Source organism: Chiloscyllium plagiosum, unplaced genomic scaffold, assembly GCF_037043375.1.
Source record: "Chiloscyllium plagiosum isolate Xiang-an unplaced genomic scaffold, Cpla_swu_hap1 HiC_scaffold_11, whole genome shotgun sequence".
NCBI classification, from domain to species: domain Eukaryota; kingdom Metazoa; phylum Chordata; class Chondrichthyes; order Orectolobiformes; family Hemiscylliidae; genus Chiloscyllium; species Chiloscyllium plagiosum.
The window spans coordinates 47156077-47178184 of record NW_028270149.1 but is presented as its reverse complement, the minus strand read 5'-3'; the positions used below and the strand labels follow the sequence as shown (position 1 = coordinate 47178184).

Below are 22108 nucleotides of genomic sequence, written 5' to 3'. Positions count from 1 at the left end.
CAGAATGGAATGTGTTTTTTAGCCTTGCTCTGCTGTTCACATGAATGTTTATATCTGGAAAAGAGTATATCAGCTGGAAAAGTCTCCAGTTCGGTGAGTCTGCACCGGGGTTACGTTTAACCGCCGAGCGTGGGTTGTTGGCAACCGCTCTACGAGAACTGACGGCTCCCAGTTCCGGTAACATGTAGAGTGAGTATAAGCCAGACCCGTTGTAAGTATGAGACCTGGTTGTGGCGACGCTGCGGGGAATAAAATGCCCATATTCTAGCAGACTCGCCTCTTGGTCGTTTGTTCTGTGTCAGACTACTCTCCTACGAACCTGACCTTGAGAATTTTTTAAAACACACCCCATTGGTGGATGGATCCCTTTTTCCCTTTCGTTGGTCCCTGGAGGGCTTCTTATATTTAGGCACTTTTATTACTCCAGTATTTGGTCAGTTGTATAAGGCTAATTTTGTGCATTTACTGGAAAGGATAAGGCAGGACCTCCAGCGATGGGGAGACCTTTCAATTTCCTGGTTGGGTAGAATAGCACTAATCAAAATGCCCCGTCTCCTATGAGAATGCTTCAGGTGATGCTGCCGAGGACGGCTCTATGTAATTGTATGGCTGGCTGGGTTCCTTTATCTGGAATCATCGACGGCCCCTCATTAAGCTGAAGAAGCTACAGCTTCCACAGACAAGGGGAGGATTGGACTTCCCAGACTTTAGGAAATATCAGTTAAGTTCCCTATTAAGTTACATAGCTGATTGGGTCTCGTCTGATCCACAATCAATCTGGTTGGACATCGAGGCCTCTCAAGTAAAATATCCACTTATTAACCTTTTATTTTCAGACAAGAGGAAAATCATTACAGATCACTCTAAAAACTCTATAATACTAAACACAATTAAGGCTTGGAATATAAAACATCCCCCTATGCACCGATAGTGGGAGCATGGGGATTCCAACCAGGGTTTACAGATGCCACTTTTAAACTCTGGAGATCCAGGGGTATCTCATGTCTAGGGGACCTATTTAAGGATGGGGTCCTGATGTCTTTTGAACAGCTGCGTCAGAAATTCGGATTACCTAATGGAGACCTCTTTCGATACTTCCAAATTCGAGATTATATACAGAAGAAGACTACGTTATTAGATAGTCTTTATAAATCCGATAGAGAATGTAGTGTCCTACGACCAGTGGGGGTATCTTCCGTCAATACTATTTATCATTTACTACATGATGAAGTATCGGGAGATATGGATAATCTGCTTAAAACATGGGATCAGGATTTGGGACTAGAAATCTCTATAGAAACGTGGAATGATATTTAGGAAAACGCTAGAAGAATTACTATCTGTAACAGAACCCAGGCTATCCAGCTGAAGATACTTCATAGGGCCCATATAGCACCGGTTCGACTGGCAAAATTTAAGGCAGGAGCATCTCCAATGTGTCCCAAATGCAAAATAGAGGTGGGCACTCTTGTACATTGCCTATGGACCTGTCATAAGATCCGTAGTTATTGGACTAAAGTAGCAAGTACCCTGACAGAAATTTTAGGAACAGAAATTAAAGTGGACCTTGTATCTCTCCTTTTGGGCTTTTCGAACTTTCCCTCCCTGGACATGTACGGGAAGAGACTATTTTCTATTCTTTCTTTCTGTGCAAGGAAAAATATTTTGGTGAACTGGGTGGCTGAAGGCCCCCCTGGACTTTCAAATTGGCACAGATTAATTATGGAATGTATTCCCCTTGACTTCCTTACAAATATGGTGCACCGAAAGACTGAATTATTTTATAAAATATGGCAGCCCTTCTTGAATTACATAAATACAGATATTTCGGCTATCCTAACAAGGGCTTTTATTTAATTGAGATTACAAACCTGGCTGGTCCGGGGCCCCTTAGGAGAGGAATCCCGCACGAATACGGGTTTTATTACATCTGAAGTTAACACATTCCGAGCATGTAAGAGACTTAAATATACACTCTGGTTAGTTATAGGTTAGATTAGTAGATTCCTGAAGAAGGGCTTATGCCCGAAACGTCGATTCTCCTGTTCTCTGGATGCTGCCTGACCTGCTGCGCTTTTCCAGCAACACATTTTCAGCTCTGATCTCCAGCATCTGCAGACCTCACTTTCTCCTAATAGATTAGTAGATAGTTGAGTTTTTTTTTCTTTTTCGGTTTTTTTTTCTTCTTTTGTTAAATTTTGGCTATTGTATATTTGATTTAATTGTATATCAATGTTTATATTTGAGAGTTTTGTTTATTTTTGTAAAAAAATGTTAAATTTCTAATAAAAATATCTATAAAAAAAAACTAAGGGTTGGATTTTGCCAAAATTTGGGCTGTGTCAATCATCTTTGGGTATCACCCATCCACAGCCTCCAACCTCAGTCCGAGACTCAATTTTGGAAAAAATCGTGATGGGCTTCTCATTGTGAGCGCTTGTGAGTTAATCTAAGGTTAATTCCAGGTCAACCACTTCCTTACAGGAATCAATTTAATATACCATGAAACTTGGTTGTTTAAAGTCGACCTGTATATTTCAGATCAGCAATCTCTCTGAATATCTTGTAACATACTGCCATGGTAAAGAGATGGAAACACTCACAAACTCTGACTCATTCTCCCAGAAGAAGACACCACCCACGCTCTCTGCGCATGCGTGACATCCACCTCCGCAGGTCACAACCGTCGTTTTATTGCGCAAGTGCAGCAACGGCGCGGGTCACACTACATTCCCCAGGGGGCATTGCGCGTAGGACCCGGATGAATCCTGGTCGGGGAAGGTTGAGGTAAGTGGCAGTTGGATTTGGGTCTTATCCAGGCCGTGGGGAGCATAGCTACCAACCAACCTGGGCAAGTTCCTTTACCGAACGTTAGTTCGTGAGGCTTTGGACACATCTGGAATGAAGACAATAAGAATGCGTCGTTTCCGGGAATGGGCTTGTCGAAAGTTTGAAGTGAAAGAAAAGTATAAGGAGTGAGAGATGGTGGGGTGACGGGCGAGGGAGTGGCTGCCGGACGGGAGAGAAAAGGCAAGTGGAGGGAGTCGGTGGGGGACGAAGGCAAGGGAGATGAAAGGAGAGGGTTGTAGGGGGTGAGAGCGGGAGAGAGCCGGTGGGAGGGAAAGGCAGTTGGGAGCTGTCCTAAGGAATGGGGGAGCTGAGGGGAAACGGGAAGGGGAGGGAGTTAGTGGGGAGGGGTTTGCGGAATAGGAGGCGTAGCCCTTCTCTCTTTTCCCTTACAACCCCCACCATCTCCTCTCTCTCTCCCTGCCACCCCCCACCATCCCTTCTCTCTCTCTCTCTCCCTGCCACCCCCCACCATCATTTTTCTCTCTCTCTCTCCCTGCCACCCCCCACCATCCCTTTTCTCTCTCTCTCTCCCTGCCACCCCCCACCATCATTTTTCTCTCTCTCTCTCCCTGCCACCCCCCACCATCCCTTTTCTCTCTCTCTCTCTCTCCCTGCCACCCCCCAACATCATTTTTCTCTCTCTCTCTCTCTCCCTGCCACCCCCCACCATCCCTTCTCTCTCTCTCTCTCTGCCACCCCCCACCATCCCTTTTCTTTCTCTCTCTCTCTCTCTCCCTGCCACCCCCCACCATCCATTTTCTCTCTCTCTCTCTCCCACCACCCACCATCCCTTTTCTCTCTCTCTCTCCCTGCCACCCCCCACCATCCCTTTTCTCTCTCTCTCTCCCTGCCACCCCCCACCATCCCTTCTCTCTCTCCCTGCCACCCCCCACCATCCCATCTCTCTCTCTCCCTGCCACCCCCCACCATCCCATCTCTCTCTCTCTCCCTGCCACCCCCACCATCCCTTCTCTCTCTCCCTGCCACCCCCCACCATCCCTTCTCTCTCTCTCTCCCTGCCACCCCGCACCATCACTTCTCTCTCTCTCTCCATGCCACCCCGCACCATCACTTCTCTCTCTCTCTCCATGCCACCCCGCACCATCCCTTCTCTCTCTCTCCATGCCACCCCGCACCATCCCTTCTCTCTCTCTCCCTGCCACCCCGCACCATCCCTTCTCTCTCTCTCCCTGCCACCCCGCACCATCCCTTCTCTCTCTCTCCCTGCCACCCCGCACCATCCCTTCTCTCTCTCTCCCTGCCACCCCGCACCATCCCTTCTCTCTCTCTCTCCCTGCCACCCCGCACCATCCCTTCTCTCTCTCTCCCTGCCACCCCCCACCATCCCTTCTCTCTCTCCTTCCCACCCCCCACCATCCCTTCTCTCTCTCCCTCCCATGCCCCACCATCCCTTCTCTCTCTCCCTCCCATGCCCCACCATCCCTTCTCTCTCTCCCTCCCATGCCCCACCATCCCTTCTCTCTCTCCCTCCCTGCCATCCCCCACCATCTCTTCTCTCTCTCCCTCCCTGCCATCCCCCACCATCTCTTCTCTCTCTCTCTCCCTGCCACCCCCCACCATCCCTTCTCTCTCTCCCTGCCACCCCCCACCATTCCTTCTCTCTCTCCCCCCTGCTATCCTCCACCATCCCTTCTCTCTCTCCCTCCCTGCCACCCCCACCATCCCTTCTCTCTCTCTCCCTCCCTGCCATCCCCCACCATCTCTTCTTTCTCTCTCTCTCCCTGCCACCCCCCACCATCCCTTCTCTCTCTCTCTCCCTGCCACCCCCCACCATCCCTTCTCTCTCTCCCCCCTGCTATCCCTCACCATCCCTTCTCTCTCCCTCCCTGGCACCCCCACCATCCCTTCTCTCTCTCCTTGCCACCCCCCACCATCCCTTCTCTCTCTCTCCCTGCCACCCCCACCATCCCTTCTCTCTCTCTCCCTGCCACCCCCCACCATTCCTTCTCTCTCCCCCCTGCTATCTCCCACCATCCCTTCTCTCTCTCCCTCCCTGCCACCCCCACCATCCTTTCTCTCTCTCCCTCCCTGCCATCCCCCACCATCTCTTCTTTCTCTCTCTCTCTCTCCTATCCCCCACCATCCCTTCTCTCTCTCTCTCTCCCATCCCCCACCATCCCTTCTCTCTCTCTCCCTCCCATCCCCCACCATCCCTTCTCTCTCTCTCCCTCCCATCCCCCACCATCCCTTCTCTCTCTCCCTCCCATCCCCCACCATCCCTTCTCTCTCTCCCTCCCATCCCCCACCATCCCTTCTCTCTCTCCCCCTGCTATCCCCCACCATCCCTTCTCTCTCTCTCCCTGCCACCCCCACCATCCCTTCTCTCTCTCCCTGCCACCCCCCACCATCCCTTCTCTCTCTCCCTGCCACCCCCCACCATCCCTTCTCTCTCTCTCCCTGCCACCCCCCACCATCCCTTCTCTCTCTCTCCCTGCCACCCCCCACTATCCCTTCTCTCTCTCTCTCCCTCCCACCCCCCACCATCCCTTCTCTCTCCCTCCCACCCCCCACCATCTCTCTCTCCCTCCCACCCCCCACCATCCCTTCTCTCTCTCTCCCTGCCACCCCCCACTATCCCTTCTCTCTCTCTCTCCCTCCCACCCCCCACCATCCCTTCTCTCTCCCTCCCACCCCCCACCATCTCTCTCTCCCTCCCACCCCCCACCATCCCTTCTCTCTCTCCCTCCCACCCCTCACCATTCCTTCTCTCTCTCCCCCCTGCTATCCCCCACCATCCCTTCTGTCTCTCCCTCCCTGCCACCCCCACCATCCCTTCTCTCTCTCCCTCCCTGCTATCCCCCACCATCTCTTCTCTCTCTCCCCCTGCTAGCCCCCACCATCTCTTCTCTCTCTCTCTCCCCCTGCTAGCCCCCACCCATCCCTTCTCTCTCTCTCTCTGCCACCCCCCACCATCCCTTCTCTCTCCCTCCCTGCTATCCCCCACCATCCCTTCTCTGTCTCCCTCCCTGCCACCCGCAACATCCCTTCTCTCTCTCCCTGCTATCCCCCACCATCCCTTCTCTCTCTCTCTCTCCCTCCCTGCTATCCCCCACCTTCCCTTCTCTCTCTCTTCCTCCCTCCCTGCCCCCACCATCCCTTTTCTATCGCCCTCCCCACCAGCCCCCACCATCCCTTCTCTCTGTCCCTCCCTGCCAGCCTTCTCTTTCACCCCCCCCCCCCGCCTTCTGTCTCCAAACTGACCCAGTTTCCAAACCCCTCCCCACTGGCCTTGATCCCCCTCCCACCAAGGTGCTTCACCTTTCTTTTTTCCCTTCTCAAGGCTCCCCACATCCAACCATCCCTCTGATCTCTCAAGGCCGCCCTGCACATCCTGCCTTCCTTTTTACCCTTCACTTCCACTCCCTTAATCCTGAATTCTCTGCACCCTCCCCCTCCTCACCCCCCCCCACATGTGATGTGAATCAAAGATCAACTCCACACACCTCTGGCATGAATTAATAGCCCCCCCCGCCCCCCAACTGACCTATATACCTACTCCTCCCCCTGCCCAACACTTCACTCACTCGATTCTTTCCCCCACGCCCTACCAATCCATTCTCTACCTGCTGCCCCCCTGCACTGACCCAGTGTCCTTCCCACTGACCCAGAGTCTCCTTCTACCCCACATCTCACTGATCTATTTCCCCAGCTCAGCGCTCTCTCTCCCCCTCCCCCCCCCACCCCCGACCCATTTTCCCTGCTCAGACATCCTGTGAGCTCCCCCAACCCATTTCCTGGGCATCCTGGTTGTTCCCCTCCCCCCACACTGACACATTTCCTGCCACTCAGGGACCCTGCTGAGGCACCTTGTGACCCCCCCCAACCCATTCCCCTGCTCAGGCATCCTACGCCTCCTGACCCATTTCCCCCACTTGGGCGTCCTGCCTCACCCTTGACCCATTTCCACTACTTTGCACCCCCTCCAGGCCCCACACTTCACCTTTTGCTATCCACTGTTCCCTTCTCAGTTCTACCCCATTTCTACCCCTGACCCATTTCCTCAGGCACCCCACACCACTCTGTGATCCATTTTCTCCAGTCAAGCACCTTGCCACACCTGACCCATTTCCCCCAGTCAGGCACATCCTGCGACACCCCCACATCTCATCTTCCATTTTGCTCTCTGTTCTACCCTGTGCCCCACTGACGAAGTTCTCGGCCTACCCACAACCTAACGATCTGGTTCTTGCTCTCTCTCAGCTGCCCCCTTCTCCCCACAACCCACTGTCCTGGTTCTCTTCTCTTTCCCCATGCCCCACCAACCTGTTTTTTCCCCGTACCCAAGCGACCCAGATCTTGCTTCCCCCCCCCCCCCCCCCCCCGCCGCCGCCAAGAGTGCCTGACCCTACTCTGCCTTCCCTTCATTTTGAAGGGATTGTGGATGTGGGAACGAGCAGGTAGGTTAATGAGGGAGGGAGGGAGGAAGGAGAAAAATGGAGGGTGACAGATGGAGGACCGGTGAAAAGTGGGCAGTTGAATTGGTATTAAAATGTGTACAAGAAATTCATCAGAACGTAACTGAGGAAATTTTATGAATTCAATGTTTGAGGGAAAGGAGTCACTGGGTACCACTTAAGTTCCAAATTATTGTTTCTCAAAACCTCTCTATTTTCAATGCGGAAGATGTGTTCCTCCAGGTGGCTAGAATTTGCCGGTGGAGACGGCCCAGGAGTTGTCCTTGACTAAGTGGGAGGGAGAGTTGAAGTGTTCAGCCACAGATGGTGGGGTTGATTGGTCAAGAATAGCAATGCTTTGCAACCATTTAAGTTCTCAAAATAATAGGAAGTGAAATGTGAATCTTTCTGGTGATCATAATTGAGGGACAAATGTTGCATAGGAACTGGAAGAATTTTCTGCTTCCTCTCAAATAGTGAGATAGTCTAAATTACCTTAAATATCAGAAGGGGTCCCTGGTGCGCCCAATAGTGATGTATTTTAACTTTGTAATTCTCTTGAAACATTTCAAATGTTCTCCCTTTGTTAAAGGTTGAACATTCTGGCAGGTTCAGTGAGCTGCAGATTTGATACAAATCCTTAGAGTTGGTGGTTGTACACTGTAGAGAGGTGTCTAGATCTGTGAAATGCTTTGTCTTAATGTTGTTTTTATTTTTGTCGACAGTATTAAACTTGACCTTCAAGCCATATGAATAATGCAGACTATAAAATGCGTGGTTGTGGGAGATGGTGCAGTTGGGAAGACCTGCCTTCTCATTAGTTACACAACAAATGCTTTTCCTGGAGAATATGTCCCCACTGTGTTTGACAACTACAGTGCACAGATGACTGTGGATGGACGAACTGTAAGCTTGAACCTTTGGGATACTGCAGGACAAGAAGAGTACGATCGTCTGCGCACTCTGTCCTATCCACAAAGTAATGTCTTCATTATCTGTTTTTCTGTTGCTAGTCCTTCCTCTTATGCCAATGTCCGTCATAAGTGGCAACCAGAGGTTTTGCACCACTGTCCAAATGTTCCTATACTTTTGGTTGGTACGAAGAAGGATTTAAGGAATGATTCTGAAACCATAAAAAAGCTCAAGGAGCAAAGCCTCTCTCCAACAACGATGCACCAGGGAGTGACCTTAGCGAAACAGATCAGAGCTGTTAAGTATCTGGAATGTTCAGCACTCAATCAGGATGGGATCCGAGAAGTATTTGTGGAGGCTGTGAGAGCAGTCCTCTACCCTCATAAGAAGAAGAAAAGTAAAAATTGTGTACTCTTGTAGCCTGAGGGTGTGAACATCTTGGTTGCACGTAGATTGGAAGCATACTTCGAAGCCAACGTATCAGCTGTGCTTCAGAATGCATTGTGGTGTAACACAAGAATCTTGCACAAAATAAGTTTGTATGACTGAAACTGGAAACTGTCAAAATGCTGCTTTATTTGCTGGGTGTTTTTACAGAAATGCAGACCCTCCATGAGATTTAATCTGAGTAATGGCACTGGACTCTAGTTTGCAATCTCTGAGCTGGACTGAAAGCTTGCCTTTTAGAAGCCACTTTAAGGATCCCCTTCTTTTAACGGATCTTCCTTGTGCTTTTTTTTTCACAATTGTCTTTTGGTGATTTTGGAGGCCGTGGTTTGGCTGCTTTGCTATTAACAAACATTTAGACATTCTGTTCAGTGTTTTGTTTAACAAATTGGCGACTGCTTTTTTTTCCACTACTCAGGTTTCAAGTTAATATTTGCTTTTACAGATATTTAATCATTGGGTAACAACGCAGTTGAGATTTCACACATTAGCTCTACGAGAGCATAAATTGGCATGGCAAATTATTTCTATTTAAAACCCTGAATTGGTATCTGTTAGTTTTAATCCATATTAAATAATGATATACAAGTCCTGCAAGTGCCATATGTATTGGGACTGTCGATATGGTTCTGGCAAAATAGCACGGTTTTTGCACAATATTCGGTTATTTTGCACAATAACTGAAAAATGACAGTATTCATTTTAAAAAACTGTCAAACTTAAATCGGTTCAGAAAAGATCTGATGGCTTTCCTATAGTGTATTTATGACATTGTTTACGTAAGTAATTGAATCCTCAATAGCCCCACATACATTGGTACATAGAAAAGCTGTGGTAAAGTTCACTGGGTTTTGTTGTAAACCAGTTTTTTTTGTATAAATTGAGTATTTTGATCACTTGACAATTTGAGTTAGTTTATAGCTCCAATCACTAAAATAGATTGCATATGTCTAAACACATTCTCTGGCAACGTGCCCATCTTTGAATGCCAGTCATAACTTTACATTGCACAGCTGTAAGGTCTGACAAGGTACGGATTCAGGGGGTCATTTTGTGTTCAGTTTAGACTTGCTTGCAGGTATGTAAGTAAATTGCAGATGGTACTGACATAGGACAAAGGGAAGTTAAGCAAAAACATACTGACATTTTCCACTCCATAACAGCTAAGCTGTTTGAACTGTTAGGGATCAAGGTCTGAATTATTTGCATCATATGTCTATTTCAAATAAGTTTCTTCAATAGAGATTTTATTTTTATGGAATAGGTGCAGATCTGTGCACAAATGTATTAAATGATTTATGACAAGACCACTTGAAAAACCTAGATGCTGTTGTTTCTCAAGGCCTGATCGCTCACTCATTTTGGGCTTTTCCTAACTATTTCAATTCCAACTCATAGATAAGTACATGTGTATTTCTTTACCTTAAAGCCTTACCATGAATAGAACCATCAAATCTTTTACATCTTAATCTAGCTTTTTTTTTGAAAGATGGTTAATCTCTGCTCTCTCCCTTTGGGAGTCACAATATGACTCTGACATTGAACTGTTCTGAAAGAAACTTTTGCATTGGAGCATTGTTTTAGATCTGTTCATTTTTCTTCTCAGGATAGTAGCTTGTTGGGAGAATGCATTGTAAAGAAAAGCCAGCAGTGCACCAACCTGGACTGGGTACAAATGATTGGTGTCTGAGAACAGGTTAATGGCCTTGGTTGAGAGGAGGCATGGAGCACTGAGCTCATGATCAATATGAGAACCTTGTTTTTCAAGTCACTAAAAAAAATTCAACACTTCAGTGCTGAGTTTTCTTTGAAATGATTTCTCATCTTTGTTTAAACCAAACTTTGCATGTACTACATACTGCATTTATTAATTTGCTGGTAACATTTACTGAAAAGGTCTATTTGTGTACATGTTCTAGCCAAATTAATTTTGATATCTCATTTGTGATCGTTTGTGCCTATCAGTTATTGGAATTAGTAAAGTGATGGCTGTTATGCTGCCATAGAAGAAAATGCTGCAGCTTTTAAAAGGACTGTGAAGCATCATTTTGTCTTGTCATTATCACCACACTGTAACCATGATCAGTGCTAAAACTGTGCACTAGAAACCTGAATTATGTTTTAAATGTTAAATTAGGACTGCAATATTTTGAAATGATTCATACAAAAATTGTACTGCTGAAATAAAATTTTCATTTGTTTATAATTGGAGTGTCTCGTTCCTGAACTGTGGGGCAAACGGAACAGTTGCTCAGTTTCAATGTTATGTGTATAAAATATTTATCACAGCACAAATATAGCAATGGTATGGGGGGGTGGTTTAAGCCAATAATTGAATTGATACCATCTTATCAATGGATCATAGTTTATTTTGCTGAGAACACTAATACTTGACAATTGCTTTTACTGACCTATATTTATGCTTGCGTTCCTGCATTGCAACTGTTATTTTTCATTGCTAAACTTCTACCAAATGCAGTCATGGGAATCGTATTGTTGTTTTCAGTATTACTCAGATGGATGCTTTGCAATATTAGGATGTCTTGTTCCCCTGTTTGCATGCAAAAAATTGCATACCAGTTGCCTTTAATTGTTCTCACATGGATCTTGGATTTTGTATTTCCAGCAAAGAAATCACGAGCAAGACTTGTATTGGATTTCTAAGTTGCAGTCCATTCATATAACTTAATGGTGGTAAACCTTTTTAATGTTTGTCTCAACAAATGAGCAATGCTCAAGCTTCCAGTCAAATGATTTGGGTAACTTGGAGACTAAAAGTTCATCTGAGTTCATAGTTTGAGCTACTTCAGGGTCATATGATGTGGCTGTTTGAGGAAGGTAGCATATGTTGATTCAGTTAATGGTTGTACACTGAGAAAATTGTATATTTTTTTTAAACCTTACATTGCACTTTGGGATCATCTAAACTATCCTGTAGTTTTTCCAAGCATTATCTCTAATTAATAAATGTTGGAACAACTGAATGTTGACTTTTTAAATCAGAATTTTGTTAAGCAAAAGTATTACAAGATGTGGGCCAAAGACAGGAATATGGAGTTAGTCCACAGATCAGCCATGAGCTCACTCATGGAACAGGCTTGAGGGGCTGAATGGCATACTCCCGTTCCTATGTGGATGGATGGGAAAGACTATGGATCGGTCAAGAGGAATGTGCTGAGTTGGAGGCTTGGGACTGGGATGTTAGGGTGAGGGGAAATAAGGAAATGGTGAAATTCACATTAATCCCATGTGGTTGCTGGGTTTCAAGGCAGAAGATGAGGCATTCTTCCTCCAGGCATCTGGTGGTTAGGGTTTGGTGATGGAGGAAGCCCATGATCTGCATGTCCTTGAAGTGGGAGTGGGAGCAGAAGTGATCAGCCACAGGGTGTTGGGGTTGGTTGGTGTGGGTGTCTGAGAGATTGTTTCAGAGAACAATCTACATCAGGGAGATAGGATGCCAACTTGCAGAGGAGACCACATCGGCTACAATGGATATAGTAGATGACATTTGTGGAGGTACAAGTAAATTTCTGAAGTGGAAGGATCCTTTTGGGGTCTTGGATGGAGGTGAGGGGGATGTGTGGGTGCAGGTTTTGAACTTCTTGAGGTGACAGGTGAAGGTGCCAGGAGTAGGGTGACAGCTGGCAAGGGCCACGGCTCTGAAAAGGGAGTTTCAGAGGGAATGGTCTCTCTGAAACACAGGTGGGGAGGGAAATATATCCCTGGTGGTGGTAGTGGTGTAGGATGATGTGAGGTAGGATGATGTGATGTATATGAAGGTCGGTGGGGTGGAATGTGAGGACCCAGGGGGCTTCTGTCCTTTTGCATTGGGAGGGATGGGGTTCAAAGGCAAAAATGCAGGGTGGAGGAGCTGTGCTGGAGGGCATTGTTGACCACATGCAAGGGGAAATTGTGGTCTTTGTAAACAGGGAGCAAGTAAATGGGAAGGTGTTACACCTTCTACAATTGTAAGGGAAAGTGCTACGAGTGTGTGGGAAGGTTTTGGGAGTGGACCAAGATGTTCCAGTGGGAATAATCCCTGCAGAAGGTTGACCAGGGAAGGGAATATGTTTTGTAGTGGCATCCCACCAGATGTGGGAGAAATGGCAGCCAATGATCCTTTGGATGTAGAGGGTGGTGGGATGGTAGGTGAGAACAAGGGTGCCACTCCCTCCATTTGGGAGGGCAGAGTTGGTGAGGGCTGAAGTCCCACATACCCTCCAAAGAGAGAACTTTGGCCTTTCCCCTTTTTCTTTCTCCCACAGTCCTCCAACTGCTCCTCACCTGAAGCCCTCACCCTGGGATCATTCTTGTAAACCACCTGTGGACCCCCTCTAACATCAGCGCACATTTCCTTTTGATAGTGGTCGCAAAACACTTAAATTCCTGAAGGAGAGAGACACTGTCCTACTTGCAAGTTTTTGGAGTGCTGAGTGCAACTGTCCCTCCGTTCTGTGATAAATTGCAACTTGAAATCCAAAAGTTATTGCTGCACAGTATTTTATTCCCTCTGGTGCCAATTGTTTCTCAAAAGTATCAAATCCAGCTTCTCCAAAAGTTACATTGTCTTGTGCCAATAAATAAACACGAATCTTCCACTTTTGTTTTGAGTTGTAAAATAAAAAAGTTCATTACTAACTTCAATTTACCAGTTTATATTTCCAAAATTTAAAAAAAGTAATTTTTTCCCTGGAAAAAGATGAAGCACAAAATTCAGTGTATTGTGTAAGATAAACATGACATATAGATGTATTCTTTACACAGGATTTGTACAATTTCTTGTCATCTTTTCTCAAATTTTCAAATTATTCCAGCATCATTACCTTTTTCAATATTGCATTGGTAGTCATATTATCCTTTCCAATGATAAATGTTTCTTATAATAAGGAGAAATTAACAATCTCTATCAAAATGTTCTCATTAGAAAAAATTAAACGTTTCTGTATAGCCAAGGAATTGTGGGCAATATATGTTTGTTTCTTTTGAGTCATGATGATCATAACATTCAAATTGTTTGAGAGCCAGTAACAAGGTGTTGTCTTTTCTACTATAGAGTACATCTTATCTTGATTCAGTTTCTTGAAAACTACCACCACCAGCTTTTCCCACAAAATTCCCAAATTTCCCAAAAAATTCCCACAAACACATATTGCAAGTTAATAAAGTCAGGGATGGTCAACATTATTCATTGGATTACCTTGGGTTTCTCAAAAGCTGTTTGGCATTCTTTTGACCCTTGCTTGACCCCAGCTGACATTGTTACTGGGCAAATTCGGTCCCAGATTGATTGCTGGCTTGATAGATTTTTTTTTTATTTAACAACATGGCCTCTCACTGAAACATAAGTACACCATGCTGCAGGTCTGGTTTTACCTATAAAATCAGTTTAAGTGCAAAAACAAAATTGAATAATCTAAGCTATTTCCATCCAACACAATTTAGAAGATTTTGAAGCACAGTAAAAAAATAGAATATTTCATCTATCCCAACATCTCTTTCCAGTACTCAAACACCATAAAGAGAATTCCTTTCTAAGTTTGATTTAACAGTTGCTTTCAATTCCCAGTCTTGATAGTGTAATAGCCTCTTCAGTGAGTATTCATATAACTAAGCATAGATGTTCTCAGCTTGGAATAGCCCCTTCAGGGTTCTAACCAAACACATTTCGTCTGGATCTTTCAAACTAAAATCTTTACACTGAAGTAACATATTTATAACTTTTCAAGGTTAATTTCTTGCCCCAGGAAAACCATTTCTAATATCAACTTCAACTAGAATGTCTGTGAACTAAAACAAACAGGTTTCTAAGAGGATCTCTTCTAAGCAAAGAAAATCTATTTTCCTTCTAACTGAAGGTAAGCTAATGTTCTTCAATGTCTATTCTGTCTGCTTATAAAATTCTCTCAGTGCAAACAAATTCCCAACTGAGCTCCAGGAACTCTCATACTGGCTTCAAATTATCACAGCTTCAGAAATACTCAAGTTATTAATTAAACTACCTCATTCACACAAACCAAAATGTAAAAGTTCAACACCTCATATAAATCTGATTAAAATATATATAAATCACATACCATGCATAACACACAAAACCCATGACCATCACTATCTAGAAGGACAATAAGAACACCGTCACCTGCAATTTTTCCCCAAGTTAATCATCATCTTGACTTGGAAATAAGTGACTGTTTCTTCGTGTCACTGGGTCAAAATCATTTAATTACACCCCATCCCCGACCAAAAGCACATTGTGGGTCTGCCTACAGTTAATGGATAGAAGCAGTTCAAGAAGACAGCTGAGGATAGGTAATAAATGCTGGCTTAGCCACTGATGTTCACATGTGTAAAATGAGATTTGAATGCACAAACAGCCCAAAGATCATGAACCAGGGATTTCTAATTCCACTGGTATCAAGTCATTACAAACAGAAAGGAAAATTGAGGATAACAAAAGAACTATTCATCATGTAGATGGAATTATCATTTTGGGTTACATTTAAGAGTTTTTCCTACATAATGTACAGGTCATTCTTTTACAATGCGTGATTAGTCATCGCAAATTCACTGCAATGTGGCTCATGAATTGGGTTGCTGTTTCTAAAGTGTGAACTTTTAAAACACATGTTGGCTGTAATGCAATTACATTGCCAACACTTTAGGCACCATTTCTAAATGTATTATACAATAACTAACTATCCCAGAATGTTGTGGGAAGTGAGGGAGGACATTGCAAGACTCCTTGCAGAAATATTTGCATCACCTATAACTGCTGGTGAGGTGCCTGATGACTGGAGGGTGGCTAATGTACCTTTGTTTAAGAAAAACTGTAAGTAGAAACTATAGACCTGTGAGTCTGGGTTCGGTGTGAATAAATTGGTGGAGATGATTTTGAAAGATAGGATTTATGGAGATTTAGAGTGGCAAAAATTAATTTAGGGTTAGTCAGCATAGTTTTGTGCGAGGAAAGTCTATCTCATGAACTTTTTTTGAGCAAGTTACCAAACAATTGGACTTCAGTAAAGCCTTCAACAAGGTTCCGCAGGGTAGATTAATTAGTAAAGTTAGGTCACATGGGATTCAGGGTAAGTTTGCCAATTGGATATATAATTGGCTTAACAGCAAAAGACAAAGTGGTGGAGAATGGTTGCTTTTTGGATTCGGAGGCCTGTGACTAGCGGTGTTTCAAAGGGTTGGTTCTAAGTCCACTTTTGTTTGTCTTTGATATAAATAATTTGGATGAGAAAAGAGGAGGTATGGTTAATAAGTTTGAGGACGACACCAAAATTGGTGGCATAGTAGACAACGAAGAAGGTTTTATAAGATTACAAAGGGGTCTAGATGAAATGGTTAATGGGCTAAAAAATGGTAGATAGAGTTCAATGTGAATAAATGTGAGGTATTGCATTTTGGTACAACAAACAAGGGTAGGGCTTATACAATTAATGGTAGGGCTTTGGGTAGTGTTGTAGAACAGAGGGACCTATGAGTTCAGATGCCATAATTCTTCGCATTACATATATGCATCTCATTTTGACAGGGTGGTTAAAAAGGCATTTATAGAGCCATAGAGATGTACAGCATGGAAACAGACCCTTTGGTCCAAACTGTCCATGCCGCCCCAACCAGATATCCCAACCCAATCTAGTCCCTCCTGCCAGCACCTGGCCCATGTCCCTGCAAACCCTCCTATTCATATACCCATCCAAATGCCTTTTTAAATGTTGCAATTGTACCAGCCTCCACCACTTCTTCTGGCAGCTAATTCCATATACATACCACCCTCTGTGTGAAAAAGTTGCCCCGTAGGTCTCTTTTATATCTTTCCCTCTCACCCTAAACCTATGCCTTCTAGTTCTGGACTCTCCCACCCCAGGGAAAATACTTTGTCTATTTATCCTATCCATGCCCCTCATAATTTTGTAAACCTCTGTAAAGTCACCCCTCAGCCTCCAATGCTCCAGGGAGAACAGCCCCAGCCTGTTCAGCCTCTCCACATAGCTTAAATCCTCCAACTCTGGCAACATCCTTGTAAATCTTTTCTGAATCCTTTCAAGTTTCACAACATCTTTCTGATAGGAAGGAGACCAGAATTGCACACAATATTCCAACAGTGGCCTAATCAATGTCCTGTACAGCTGCAACATGACCTCCCAACTCTTGTACTTAATACTCTGACCAATAAAGGAAAGCATACAAAACGCCTTCTTCACTATCCTATCTCCCTGCGACTCCACTTTCAAGGAGCTATGAACCTGCACTCCAAGGTCTCTTTGTTCAGCAACACTCCCTAGGACCTTACCATTAAGTATATAAGTCCTGCTAAGATTTGTTTTCCCAAAATGCAGCACCTCGCATTTGAATTAAACTCCATCTGATACTTCTCAGCCCATGGCCCATCTGGTCACGATCCCGTTGTAATCTGAGGTAACCCCTTCGCTGTCCACTACACCTCCAATTTTGGCATTATCTGCAAACTTACTAACTGTAGCTGTTATGCTCGCATCCAAATCATTTATGTAACTGACAAAAAATAGAGGACCCAGCACCAATCCTTGTGGCACTCCACTGGTCAAGGCCTCCAGTCTAACAAACAATCCTCCACCACCACCCTCTGTCTTTTACCTTTGAGCCAGTTCTGTATCCAAATGTCTAGTTCTCCTTGTATTCCGTGAGATCTAACCTTGCTAATCAGTCTCCCATGGGGAACCTTGTCGAATGCCTTACTGAAGTCCATATAGATCTCTTCGAGGAGAAAGTGAGGTCTGCAGATGCTGGAGATCAAAGTTGAAACTTTATTGCTGGAACAGCACAGCAGGTCAGGCAGCAGCCAGGGAACAGGAGATTCGACGTTTCGGGCACAGGCCGAAAGAAGGGCCTTCCTGAAGAAGGGCCTGTGCCCGAAACGTCGAATCTCCTGTTCCCTGGATGCTGCCTGACCTGCTGTGCTGTTCCAGCAATAAAGTTTCAACCTCCATATAGATCTCATCTACCGCTCTGCCCTCATCAATCTTCTTTGTTACTTCTTCAAAAAACTCAATCAAGTTTGTGAGACATGATTTCCCACACACAAAGCCATGTTGACTATCCCTAATCAGACCTTGCCTTTCCAAATACATGTATATCCTGTCCCTCAGGATTCCCTCCAACAACTTGACGTCAGGCTCACTGGTCTATATTTCTCTGACTTGTCCTTACCACCCTTCTTAAACAGTGGCATTATGTTAGCCAACCTCCAGTCTTCCGGCACCTAACCTGTGACTATCGATGATGCAAATATCTCAGCAAGAGGCCCAGCAATCACTTCTCCAGCTTCCCACAGAGTTCTTGAGTATACCTGATCAGGTCCTGGGGATTTATCCACCTCTATGCGTTTCAAGACATCCAGCACTTCCTCCTCTGTAATATGGACATTTTGCAAGGTGTCACCATCTATTTCCCTACATTCTAGATCTTCCATTTCCTTTTCCACAGTAAATACTAATGCAAAATACTCATTTAGTATCACCACCATCTCCGGCAGCTCCACACAAAGGCTGCCTTGCTGATCTTTGAGGGGCCCGTTTCTCTCCCTAGCTTCCCTTTTGTCATTAATGTATTTGTAACAACCCTTTGGATTCTCCTTAATTCTATTTGCCCAAGCTATCTCATGTCCCCTTTTTGCTCTCCTGATTTCCCTCTTAAGTATACTCGTACTGCCTTTATACTCTTCTAAGGATTCTCTCGATCTATCCTGTCTATACCTTACATATGCTTCCTTCTTTTTCTTAACCAATCTCTCAATTTCTTTAGTCATCCAGTATTCCTTATACCTACCAGCCTTCCCTTTCACCTTAACAGGAGTATACTTTCTCTAGATTCTTGTTATCTAATTTCTGAAGGCTTCCCATTTTCTAGCCATTCCTTTACCTGTGAACATCTGCCCCCAATCAGCTTTTGAAAGTTCTTGCCTAATACCTTTCTCAAATTGGCCTTTCTCAAATCTAGAACCTCAGCTTTTAGATCTGGTCTATCCTTTTCCATCACTATTTTAAATTTAATAGAATTATGGTCGCTGGCCCCAATTTGGCACACATGCCTTCATTGCTCAGTCCTTTTAATATAGAAGTTGGGAAGTCATGCTGAGTTTGTACAGGACATTAGTGAAGCCTGTTGTAGAATACTGTATCTAGTTCTAGTTATAGAAAGGATATTATTAAGCTGGAGAGGGTTCAGAAGAGATTTACCAGAATGTTGCCAGGTATGGAAGGTTTGAGTTGTAAAGAAAGGTTGGGTAGGCTGGGACCTTTTGCACTGGAGCATAGGAGGTTGACAGGCAACCTTATAGAAGTTCATAAAATAATGAGGGATAGAGATAAAGTTACCAGTAGTTGTCTTCCCTAGGATGGAGGATTTCAAGGCTGAGGGCACATGTTTAAGGTGAGAAGAAGAGATTTAAAAAAGACAAAAACGACAATTTTTTTTACACAGAGGGTAGTAGTTTGTGTGTGAAATAAACTTCCAGAGGAAGGTGTGGATGCTGGTATAGTTATAGGTATTAGAAGATTTGGATAAGTACATGAATAGGAAGGATTTGGAAGGATACAGGCCAGGAGCAGGCAGGTGGGATTATTTTAGTTTGGGATGGAGGTCGGCATGGACTGGTTGGATCGAAGGATCTAATTCCGTGCTATATGACTTTCTTTCATCTCTATCCACACTGAAGTGACACTTTTTCTACCAAGACTCCATTCAATTGCACCAGCTATTCTCCTTCACTGTCGCCACCTGTTAGTGGAGCCACCAGAAAACTGCCCAGCTCCCTTGCTCAGAGCCCTTCATCACCATTACCACCTGCTGTTGAAGGTCCTGTTTCATGTGAATAAAAAGGAAATATGCTGGCCTTGTCAGCAATGCCCATATCCCATCAGCAACTAAAAATGTTTAATTGACATAAGATTATTAATAAAATATGGTATTTACATAGATTAAATGCCGATAAGGATAGGAGTACTAATAAATTTGAAATTCTGTTCAGTTCTTTAAATATTAGGTTAGATTCCCTACATTATGGAAACAGGCCCTTCGGCCCAACAAGTCCACACCAGCCTTCTGTAGAGTAACCAACCCAGACCCATTTCCCTCTGACTAACGTACCTAACGCTATAGGTGTTAGGCAATTCAGCACGAGAGGCAATTCAGTATGGCCAATTTACCTGCCCTGCACAGCTTTGGACAGTGGGAGGAAACTGAGCACCCAGGGGAAACCCACACAGACACAAGGAGAACATGCACAGTCCACACAGACAGTCACCCAAGGCAGGAGTTGAACCCAGGTCCCTGGTGCTGTGAGGCAGCAGTGCTAACCACTGAGCCACCATGCCACCCTACCATGGAAAGCAAGTGAAGTATTGTTTATCTGAAGTGAAAGATTATAGTTGAATGCTGTATTCAATAGTTTTATTAGCTTCTGTCATTAAAGAGTCTGGTTCCCTTTGCTGGCAGAATCAGCAGATTCAGCAGTTTCAGGAAGTAAGTGAAAACCATTTTGCCTTACTGTTTCTGCTAGTCTCTTGAATGCTGGTATCTATTTCAGCAGATTAGAGATGATTCTTGGGCACCTTCCTCTGTAAGTCCTAGATACAGATAAAGTCCAACTCTCAAACACAGTTAATCAGCTGACATAAAAACAGATGGTGCTGGAAAAACCGATCAAATCTGGAAGTATCTCTGGAGAGGAAAGTACGGTTAACGTTTTCAGTCCAACACAATATTGATTCATAACTGAAGAGGGTAGAGAACGCAGGGAAATAGATATTGATGTTTTGAAAACAGTACACATTACATAAGAGGAAGTGCTGGATGTCTTAGAAAATATAAAGGTTGATAAATCTCTGGCAGCTGATCCAGTATATTCCAGGACATTTGCATCACCTATAACTATGGGTGAGGTGCCAAGTGACTGGAGAGTGGCAAATGTTGAGCCTTTGTTTAAAACGGGATATAGTGAGAAGCCAAAGAACAATAGACCTGTGAGCCTGAATTTGTTGGTAGTTAAGTTGCTGGAGGTGATTCTGAAAGATAGGATTTATATGCATTTGGAGAGGCAAGGAGTGGTTAAGGAAAGTCAGCATGTTTCGTGTGAGGGAAATCATTTTCCACAAACTTAATTGAGCTCTTTAAGGAAGTAACCAAGAAGATTGATGAGAGCAGAGCAATAGACATTGTTTACTTGGTCTTTCATAAAGCCTTTGACAAGGTTCCGCATGACAGACTAATTAGTAAATTTAGATCACATAGGATTCAAGGTGAGTTTGCCAATTGGAAACAAAATTGACTTAATGGTAGGAGACAGAGAGCAATGGGGGAGGACGGAGGCTCAGTGGTCAGCACAGTGCCAGGGTCCTGGGTTCAATTCCAACCTTGGGCAATTGTTTGTGTGGAGTTTTTTCCCCACAATCCAAAGATGTGCAGGTTAGGTGGACTGTCTGAGCAAAAAGGCTCATAGTGTCCAGGGACATGTAGGATTAGCTATGGGAAATGCAGGGTAACAGGGATGGGGTGGGTCGGGGTGGGTCTGGGTGGGATGCACTTAGGAGGGTCAGTGTGGACTTAATGGGTCGAATAGTCTGCTTCCACACTGTAGAGATTCTATGATCTAGGACTGGAGGCCTGTTACCAGTGGTGTTCCACAGGGATCAGTACTGGGTCCACTTTTATTTGTCATTTATATAAATGATTTAGGTGAGAATACAAAAGATTAGTAAGAATATAGATCGTTAGTAAGTCTGCAGATGATATCAAAATTAGTGGTACAGTGGAGAGTGAAGAATGTTAGCAAAGATTAAGAAAAGATCTTGACTAATTGGCAGATGGGAGTTTAATTTGAATAAATGCGAGGTATTGCATTTTGGTAAAACAAACAAGAGCAAGACTTATACAATTAAAAGTAGGGCCTTGGGTTGTGTTGCAGAACAGAGAGACCCAGGAATTCATGTACATAATTCTTTGAAGTTGGCATCAGGTCTAGACATGATGGATTAGGAAGACGTTTAGCACACTTGCCTTCATTGCTCAGACCTTTGAGCATGGAAGTTGGAATGTCATGTTGTGGTTGTACAGGATGTTGGTGAGGCCTCTTCTGGAATACTGTATTCAGTTCTGGTTGCCCGGTCATAGGAAGCAGGAGAGGGTTCATAAGAGATTTACCAAATGTTGCCAGGAATGGGGTTTGAGTTATGAGGATAGGCTAAATACGCAGAGACTTTTTTTTTCACTGGAGCATAGGAGGTTAATCAGTGTCCTTATAGAAGTTTATAAAATAATGAGGGGTATGAATGAAAGGAATGGAAGGTGTCTTTTCCCTAGGATGGGGGAGGGATTTAAAGACTAGGGTACACATCTTCAGTGAGAGGAGAAAAATTTACAAAAGACATGAGGGACAGTTCTTTTACGCAAACAGTGGTTCATGTGTGGAATGAACTTCCAGAGGAAGTTTAAAATGTTTA

At 44.5% G+C, this 22108-nt stretch overlaps 1 protein-coding gene across 1 annotated transcript; it reads left to right on the top strand.

Moving 5' to 3' along the window:
* Positions 1-2763: 2763 nt before the first annotated feature.
* Positions 2764-10831, top strand: LOC148148792 (rho-related GTP-binding protein RhoG-like). Its single transcript, XM_087992031.1, has 2 exons — positions 2764-2787; positions 7991-10831. Exon 2 carries the CDS (start codon positions 8022-8024, stop codon positions 8595-8597), a length of 576 nt encoding a protein of 191 aa, XP_087848157.1. The 5' UTR covers positions 2764-2787; positions 7991-8021; the 3' UTR covers positions 8598-10831.
* Positions 10832-22108: the final 11277 nt, after the last annotated feature.